This window comes from Prunus dulcis, chromosome 6, assembly GCF_902201215.1.
Source record: "Prunus dulcis chromosome 6, ALMONDv2, whole genome shotgun sequence".
Taxonomy (NCBI): domain Eukaryota; kingdom Viridiplantae; phylum Streptophyta; class Magnoliopsida; order Rosales; family Rosaceae; genus Prunus; species Prunus dulcis.
This window is the reverse complement of record NC_047655.1, coordinates 7970693-7980588: the sequence shown is the minus strand read 5'-3', so window position 1 is coordinate 7980588 and position 9896 is coordinate 7970693. Positions and strand designations below refer to the sequence as shown.

General features: G+C 35.2%; 1 protein-coding gene and 1 pseudogene across 1 annotated transcript; both read right to left on the bottom strand.

Moving 5' to 3' along the window:
* Window positions 1–533: 533 nt before the first annotated feature.
* LOC117632234 lies at window positions 534–1234 on the bottom strand (annotated as a pseudogene).
* A 2235-nt stretch (window positions 1235–3469) lies between these two features.
* Window positions 3470–5431, bottom strand: LOC117631651 (xyloglucan endotransglucosylase/hydrolase protein 31). The gene is made up of 4 exons (XM_034364920.1): window positions 5161–5431; window positions 4916–5016; window positions 4589–4806; window positions 3470–4111 (listed from the first exon to the last, which is right to left on the bottom strand). Exons 1-4 carry the CDS (start codon window positions 5354–5356, stop codon window positions 3745–3747), a joined length of 882 nt encoding a protein of 293 aa, XP_034220811.1. The 5' UTR covers window positions 5357–5431; the 3' UTR covers window positions 3470–3744.
* Between the last annotated feature and the right edge of the window lie 4465 nt (window positions 5432–9896).

Genomic DNA, 9896 nt, shown 5'->3' with positions numbered 1-9896 from the left:
GTGTTAGAATGGGCTGAATAATTAAACCCGACCCAAAAATAAATTTCATAAGCTCCTTTGTGGTTTCCCATATACCAACTTCCTCATTCTTCTTTTTTCATTTAATATTTCCTTCTTCTTTACGCGTAATAGAGTAACCTTCTCCCCATCACCCTCATCTTCTTTTTCCTTTTCTTCCTCCAACGAACTTAGAGCGAGAGAGAGTGAGATTGAGAAGAGCCTTCCATCTTCAGCCACTTAGAATGGAGCTCGAGTCGAACCCGACTCTGTCATCCCCTGCATGAAGAAACTCACTTGCTATTGTTGGATAAGATTGTCTCTGTGCAGACTTTTCTTGCCCTTATAATAAATTTTATTGCCAATTTAACACTTACCGTTAAGTTTCTTCAATTCCGTCCAATTTTCCGTCAATTATGAGGATAAGTTTGTCATTTTACAAAGTACAATATTAATAAAAATAAAAATAAAATGTAAAAACAAAAAACATGCTAAACTTAGATATATTTTTCCAAGAGAACCTATTACCAGTCTTTTTCATCCCTCTTCTCTAAACGAAAAAACGAAACCATGTTTTATCCAAAATTGATCCTCATAAACCAAAAAAACATATGAGAAATTTCATATCAAAACCCATCTGCACATCATGAGCGTTGACATCAAGATGATCAGCAATGAGGAATCGAAACCGCGAAGAGTCCACCTGCCCCGACAACCCGATTGCTGGGAAACCCGGACAGCTTCCAGGCCACGTAGGTCAAGATGTCGACCGAGTTCGACAAGATCAGCAAGATCTTGTCGTACGAGTACTTGGCGAGCCGCGGGATAACATTGCGGAAGAGGCCGACGTTTCGGTGGAGCAGGTTGAGCCTGGACTAGCCGAGGATCTGGCGGGCCCCAGCGGTGACGATGTAGAGCTCAGATCCGACTGTGACGGCGTAGTCGACGTCGGCTATGATCTTGGTGCGGGGGAGGAAGGCGGCGGCGTGCTGGAGGTCGAGCATCTTGTTGCAGAGCTTCTCAGGTTTGGCGTCGACGAGGACGAGCTCGTCGGCGAGGTCCTAGGTGAGGATGGTTTGGGTGATGGCCATAACCACATTGCTGGCATGGCACCGATAACGGAGAACTTGGTGTGGCGCTTGGTGGGGGAGGGAGAGGCGGCGCCGGAGATGGGCTTGAAGAAGGCCTAGGTTAGGTCGAGGCCGTTGGGGTCTAGTGAGCCTGAAGTGCTTTAAAATTTAATTATTTTAAAATTAAAAAAAAATTAAATTTTAATTGAATCATGTGCCTACCATGTGACATTTAGATAGAAAATTGGATAAAATTGCATGAAAACTAATGGCAGGAGTTAAATTGACCATTTAAAATAATCTGAGGGCTAAATTGGGTGAAAAAAATAATTTATGGTGGATATTTCGACAGTCAATATAGTATAAGGAGGTATTTAGCAGTTTACCCTTTTTTCTATGGATTTATGAGAGGCCCAAAAACAAACCACAGCGCTATAGCCCAAAGCCCAAAATCCATTTTACAATTTAATGTGTATCATAGGCATCTAGTTTGTTTATTTTGTGAGCAGACAAGAGTTTTTAAGAAATGGGGAAAATACAATGTATAGAGTGAAGAAAACATCATCAAGCGGAAGGCATTACTGCTCAGCTTCAACATTCCAAAGAATGTCACTGCTAGTTTCCAACACCCTCATGATCTTCAAGCACCAATAACTAGAAAATCCTCCCAAATCTAGCAAACTCCACCTCCTCTGAAAACAGATCCTAAAACCCCAAAACTGCAAAATCAACCACAGTAAGGGACATAGGAAGTAGATCTACAAAGACCAAAACGACTGGTATCCAGAAAAATTTAGCAACTTTTAACGTCCACGTTAGCCGGTTTAATAGCTTCATCTGTGTTTTTTTAATGTCCACGTTAACAATACTCCATAAAAATATTAGCTAATTGTAGACTTCTAATCACATCTTAAGGGTTCATTGGATTGGATCATCTGCTCAGAATCATATGGTAGTTGTGTTGATTTTAGCTGTCACTCAAATTCCATGATCGATTCTTTCTAATGATAATCTAGCAAATTTTGGCTTTTGATACAGCCATGAATCAAGCCAAACAAGTAAATGTCTTTTCTTTTTCGGCCGAATCACATGAGTCTATTTATTCATTCAATGATAAAGCTTTTGTTTTCTTCCCTAAGCTATAATTAGGCTGATTCTAATGAGACTGTTTAATCACAAGTGGCTCCTAAATGTTTGACTTAATGTATTTACTAGGATGGATCCGATGGATGAATAGACATCTTAAGATTCTTCATCCTTTCTCTGTTACTTCGTCGTCTTTTACTTTAGCCAATTAAATTATTAAGCCTGCGGTCAACTTGATTGGTTAAATGTTCTCAAATTGGCTCAATAGAAATTGTGAAATGACATGTCTTTTGACTTTCATAAAGTTTGGAAATCTAGATCCCTAATTTCTACGATTTTTCTGTGGTTATTTAATAAATTACATGCTTAAGTTACTAAACAACAAAAATATCAATTTCTCCTTTTAGCTAAATTCTAAATTATTTTCTTTTATCCAAACATAATTTATATAAATAAATAAAAAAAGATGAAAAAAATACACTTGATACATACTAATTTATAAAAGAATTAGACTGCAAATAATAATTGTCTTATGATTTTTTTTCTATATATAATTGGATTGACTAATTAAACATATACTAATTAAATTATCTCCAAACAGTTAGAACTATATATATCGGATTCAAATAATTTTTTGTAGAGATGATCTTTGAATGAATATCTAAAAAATAGACGGTTTGAAATAGTGAAACACAATGCGAAGTGAACCCTACAAAGGTGTCCCTTATTTGAAGAATCCCTCAATAAAAGCGTATGCTCTCTCTCTCTATATATATATACAGTCCCGATCTCTTGGACCACAGGAGTCTAAGAGATTGTGGTCACTCATCGTTGGATATTAATCCAATGGTTCAAAATGATATATATAAATGCAATATGACATAAATGATTATTACCCGATTCAAGTCATAAATGAGTGAACCGTTGAATTTACATCCAACGGTGAGTGACCATAAATCTCTTGGACTATAGGGGTCCAAGAGATCAGGACCATATATATATATATATATTTGAAGTTAAAGTAAATTACAAGGTAGATCTCTTTTGAAGTTAAAGTAAATTACAAGGTAGATCTCTAAAGATCTTATCTCCATACAAATCACATTGTATTCTAAAAGCAACAGTTTGAACTATATTGCTTTTACTCACAATTGATTTTTGTGCAACTAAAATCCATAGACAAAAAAATCCATAGACAAATCCAAAGACAATTGTCACAAGTGGGCTACTGTGTGCTCCTTCTGCATGTTTGCAAATATGGCATAATAATCAGACCCATTTCTCTCTGCGGGGCATGAAAAAAACACAAAGTACAATTGATTAAAGCCACGCACTATCACATAAATTTATTAATCGTACATTGGTTGGTCCAACAAAAGCAATCATCAAATGACACTGCAAAAAGAAAAGAAAAAAACTGCAATAATTCAAATCTGAAAGGCCTTGGACGCTCAACAACCCCTCTTGCTGCACCCATTTAGAGCAAGTGGGATCCATCTCAAGGCCCTCCAATCAAGTCCAAACAAACTGCTTATAACTGTAAAGGAAAACAATTAATTCACTTGGGAAACCAAAGTGCAAGCCAGACTCTTCAACACTCAGGTGTTTGTGTATGGTCTCTCTTCGGGTCCCGGCAATAGTCATACACCAAGTAGTTCCTCTGCACCCACTCCATGGCTGAGTACTGCTGCTGGCTTAGCCCTGTTGCGCCGGAGGGCGAGGCTGAGGGCGGCTGGCATGAGGTTGTAGTAGGGCCATCGGCTGTGCACCCACCTAGTTTGAAATTGTTGTACCTTCCAACAAATGGTTGGTACGAGTAGTCGGCTTTGTATTTTCCATCCTCTGTGGCCCATGTTGATGCATCCCATATGGATCCATATGCCCACATTGGCCTCAATGGAAACGTGGCATCACTCTTTCTTTGGTACCTTCTTATGGGCACATCATCCACCAGGAATCTGTAAATTATTTACATCATATATAATAAGTCATCATTATTATTGTTATCTCTACAAACATAATTTAAATGTGTATCAACTCAATCTTCATAAGGCAACAAAAAAATATAAAAAAGAAAATCAATGATGCTAATATAAAAGGTTATCCGTGAATCTCACGTACACGAGAGATAATATGATAATTATTTAAACTTATAAAGTAAAAGTTGAAAGTAAGTTCAGAATTTTGGGGAATTACTTTGATGTAACGATTCAATGAACTTGGAAGATTCTTTAGAAAAAAAGGGAATAAAAAAACCAGAATCCTAAGTAGCATTTCCCCTTCAAAAATAAAAAATAAACTGTGTTTCACACATTCCCCTACTAAAAGACACAAGACAGTTTGCTTTGATGTTTACCTTACATACACATGTGACATGTAAAACATTAAATTTGATTGGAAAAAGGTACAACAATTGGTGGTACCACCATACTCACATGATCTCAGTAGGGTTCCATACTATAGCATAGTTATGAAAGTCTTGTGTTGGATCAAACCAGAGATGAAACTTCTTCTCTCTCCCAATTATGTTTCCATCTCCACTTCCTCTAACGTACACATTGGTTTGCAGAGTGTAGGGCTTTCCGGGGGTTGTCCCGAGGAACTCGATATCGATTTCGTCGTGGTTCCCTGGGTGTTCTTCATTGTTAGAGAGCTGTAAAAACAAGCGCAGAGAGTTAGACACAACCCAATTTTCATTCTTCTTCCTAATCCAGGAATTAATTAATCTAATGCAATTATGTAATCATGAAAGCAAGCCTTACATAAAATGATGTAATTACTCCAGCAGTATAACCTGGTTGGAGCTTGACGGCTGCTCCAAAGTATCCAGAACGATATGGATGAAGTGACTTGAACCCACTTCCTGCAGTATGTCAAAAATGTAGCAGATGCTAAAAAATCTGAGATAATAATTATAAATGATCGTAAAACTTAATTAAAGCATAAAACAGATCAAAATTACTAAATTGAAGTATAGAAAAGCATGAAGTTTTGTCTCATTGAGTACCTGAGCTAGAATCAAGCCAGATTGTTAATGCACCCTGGTCTAAATTCTGATGCTCAAGTCCCCATAGGTTTCTAAAACCCTGATCAAAACCTACTGTGCTAATTTTGGAACTGGGGTTATAGCCAGGTGAGGGGGGACCCTGAGCACTATTTGAAGAGAACATGAGGAAGAAAATTAAAGGGAGAAGAGGAGCCATGAAGAGAAAAAGAAAAGAAAAGAAGGCGGAAAGAGTGACTCTGTTTTGAAAACAGGGGTGGGACTGAGAATTGAAGGTGGGTAGTAGTAAGCATATGAAAATAGCATGGCTTTACAGTTGGGTATAAATAGGGTGATCTGTGGACCCCACATTGAAAAGGTGAGAAGTTGGTTGATGAGGGAAGTTATACATGGAGACAAAATTGGAGCAATTTTCTCCCGAAAACGTCCTGGGTTTGAGTCATAGCATTTGTGTAGTGTGTGTGAGTTTAACATACAATCGCCTTCTCTCAATAAGAAAAATCCTTCATAATAAAAAAAGCAAGATAACAGAAAACTTGTTGGTTGCGGTTGCCGAATGAGAGAAGAAAAGTGAAGAGGATAGAAGATAAAAAGAGGGGTTAACAGTTAATTTGTGCTGATTCATGACATGACTGCTTACCTTATAATTTGTCCTAAGACTCACAGAGATATATGTCCAAAATAGCTTAAATCTTGGATATATGTATACATAAATTCTGTGCGATCCTGACCAAGCATGATGGTGTATGTGGATATGGCATGAAAGAGAATTCAGGGGACATTATCCATCTCCATACATTATCCATCTCCATGCTTTGGAAACTATCTTGTTCACAGTTTCAGGAAATTTTAGTAAGTGGGAAAGTTATCTTGTTCATAAAATTTACAGTGAAATGGGGGTTTGCTTGTTGGTGTTTTTTGGGGGGCAAGTTATCTTGAATGAGTTCAGAACCACCTCAAATTCCAATGAGTTTTCCTTTTCAAACCCTTAATTTTCTTTCTCCTAAGCTAGATAGAGCAGTCAAAAAAATTTACTTGGGATCAAATAGCTGCAGGCCTGCAACACTAGATGGATGCTTTTTCCAATTGTATCAAGGAACCAAATGAACCTGTTGTCATGATGTTGATGTGGCCAAACATTGGATACTGTCACAACTTCTTTGGACCAGAGCAAGACTAATAATTTTTTTATTATAAAAAAATTCCATACCTACTCTAAAATTTAAACATTTTTTTCTTTTGTTTTTCAGTGCAAATCATGTCTAGGTCAACTAATCTAATTACGTTAACCTTTCTATTTTGCAGAAAGTTTAGGTGATATTATCCCCACGTTTATATATGCAGACAGTCTCAAGTCTCCCTAACTTACTTCTTTTACTTCTGACTATTTATACTTCGTTTACCTAATGTTTTATTATTTATTTACAAAACGTTTCAATAGGAAGAGCAAAACCTACTTTTAATCTGCAAAGCACATGTATTTATAACCAATGCCATACTGGTCCAATGGACTTTTGGGGACTTTGCAGGGTCAAGGTAGTTCGTTCATAAATTGTGGAGGTAGGTAATGTGAATCAGAATTTGATGAACAACTTGCCGCCTTGACCAACGGCCACATGTATATTTTCTTTCTTTGACATGAGATGAAATTTCTTTGTAGAACAAAAGTTGAACATCCAATAAGGTTCGTGCAGCGTAGCAAGAAAGTACTTAATTATAGTAGACAATAAAACCCTCACAAAGTTTTAATTATAGTAAATTTGGCTTTACCCTCTCAAATTAATTTTTTCTTACCCGCAATTCATCACCTTATTTTTTTTAATAATAAATTTTTAATAAGAAAACTCGATGACTAGGATTCATTCAACTCAACAAATTACCTAATCAAACTTAAAATTTTATTTAATATAATTTTCAGATTCATAAAATAACCCCCCTCCCCCAACTTAAAGTTTGAGTTGTCTTTGCTATTGTTATTTGTCTCAATTTTTTTTTTTTATTCCTAAAATATCATTTTTATTGAGAGGGGCAATAATATACTAAACTCGTACACACAACATGGATGCTAGGACTCGAACCCAAGACCTTGCCTGGTGGAGATTATTCCAAACTACTATACTAATGGGTCCTTTTCTTTTGAGTGCTGCTATTTCCACATCCATGTCCTATTTCCCTACCTATCTTATCTTCCCATCCACATGTAAATTTGAAAAAACAAAATCCTATCTTTCCACCCACCTTTATTTATAAAATACCCTTTAATTATAATTTAATACAAAATAATGACATGACATAATTTGGTACAAAAACAACCCATAGTAATTATGAGCCTTGCCTCCAAATTCGAGCTCCATAGATCAATATATCAGAAACCCATAAATATTACAATGCCTATAGTCAAATTTTACAAGCTACAGATATACCCAATTGAATAGGAATCAAAAGAATTGAGAGATGAAACTGTATATTTTACCAAAGAAACGAATTACTTAATAGTTACAACACAACATGCCCATGAATTACTGGAAATTGTTCTCTCTAGGGTCCGAAAAATCCAAAGGCAGAACACCAACATATCCATGGAGCTAAGCAATAGCTGCTCAGAGCCCAAAATCCACCAATTGCCCACTTAATCCCTCAACATCCTATACAAAATACCATATTCACAAGCTCTCAATTACATCTTGAGCAATGCTTTCAACTTCATAAACTCTGTATTATAATAAACATATAATTATAATTACGATTTAACAACAAATTAATGACAAGGCTAACAATGAAACAAATATGGTTGGAAAAGTTACTTCTTGTATTGATGGAAAAAAATATATTATGAAATGACATTGACTTAGTCAAGTTGGCTAGAGTGAATAGGCTCCCCACTCTATACCCGAGGGCCGAGTTCAAATTCCCTTTTTCATAATTTAGATTAAGTTAAAGTAAAATATCGTTTGCATCAAAAAATTATGAAAACCTAATTTGATTGTTTAGCAGTTTAATTACCCAACATTCTGCCAACTAATCAGACACTAGTACTCTACCATAAAAGATATCTAATTAATCACTTAGGTTCCCACATGCAAGCAAGAGTCATAATGTTAATGATGATCATGAGTACCATATTTCCGTGTTTCCTGTGAAACGGCAAACAGCTTAAAGCTCTGTTTTGTGCATACTAGATTTTTACACGGTGGGCATTATATTATTATATGGATATATAGGAGACAATTATATTTTCATAAAGTATCATTTTAATCATTAATTTGGTGCACCCCAACTTTCAGATCCATATATATATAGCTGATTTTCTCACTCCTTTTTTATCTACTTACACTCTTTTTTTTGTTATAGTAAAAACTACTAAAAAATAAAAGAGAGCGTAAATAGATAAAAAAAAAGAGTGAGAAAATTACCACCTTTTATATATATACAGAGAGCTTTCATTGAGGAATCCCTCAAATAAAATTATTTGAGGGATACCCTTATAGGACCCACTCTGTATTGTATTTCACTAATCCAAACCGTCTCTTTTGTAGATATACATTCAAATATCATCTCTACAAAAAAATCACTTGAATCCGATATCATTTGACCACTCAATTGAATTATTGAAATTTTAGTACTTTCTTGAAGCAACGTGTTCATTGATTTTGTAGGACACAATTGAATATCAAAATAATTTCCGATTTGTCTAATTTTTTTCAAGGATGATCTATAAATATAGACTTAAAAAATAAATAATTTTGATCATTAAAAAAAAATTCATAGAGAATCTTAAATAATATTCGTAAAATAAAATTATTTAAAAAACTCCTCAATAAAAACGGCTCTATATATATAGTCGCTTTACATGAGAATAGACAAAAGGGTGCGTTTGATTAATTTTGGCCTCAGTGCCCTACGTGATTGAATGCATGGGCCCAGTTGGTCGACAAATTCTCATCACGTACGGATGTGTCTATTTTTCTTTAGTTTTTAGTACTCAACAAATTGATGGGTTAATATTTAATATTGTGAAAAATACATACCTGTCAAACCGGTCATTTTTCCTTAAAAAAAGGTAAAGAATGGGCCATCAAATGGAGAAATTAGATATCACCGCGTTGGTTGGTGATATTTTCACTCAAAAAATTTCTGTGTTGTTGAATGAAAACTAATAAAATTAAATGAACATACGTGAGTGAGTGAGGATATAGATCGCACGTCCTCCTGCTTGGTGGCCCATATATAATATCCATCTAAGTCGATTGCATCATATTAATTATCCTATGTCCCTAAGCTTTGTTCTTTGAAACTTCTACAAATATCATTTCTGATTATACTAATGCGCTTAACCCCACGTCATCTTTGCTATACATTGTCAATAACAAATATATCATTTGTGTTGTTTTTTTAAAGCAATTATTACCATGTTGTTAGAACTTAGCTAGAATATTTAAAAGGATAAGTACAAGCTATAAGGAGCTTATAGCTTTGCGTTATGTGAAGATTTACTCGTCTAATTCTTTTGGCCTTGTAGTATGCTAAAATATGAAAACTATGAGAGAATATTTGTTTGTGGGAATTTTCTGTGTATTCTTCTTCTTGTAGAAGGTCATATTTATGATACAACGAAACCTGAATGAGCAAGTAAATAATAAATTCCTTAATCTATTTGCAGTAGGAAATCAGGAATTAAAGTAAATCAATTACAATTATAATAGGAATTCTTGGTGTGTAAGGAAAGTAAGTCAATATCC

Bases quoted from the DNA above. Each gene is read 5' to 3' on its own strand.
- LOC117631651 (XM_034364920.1), bottom strand. From the start codon at position 5,356: ATGGCTCCTCTTCTCCCTTTAATTTTCTTCCTCATGTTCTCTTCAAAT. The intron at 4,807-4,915 runs GTAAGGCTTGCT...TTGTTTTTACAG, and splicing joins GAGTAATTACATCATTTTAT to CTCTCTAACAATGAAGAACA. The intron at 4,112-4,588 runs GTGAGTATGGTG...AATAATTTACAG, and splicing joins TGGAACCCTACTGAGATCAT to ATTCCTGGTGGATGATGTGC.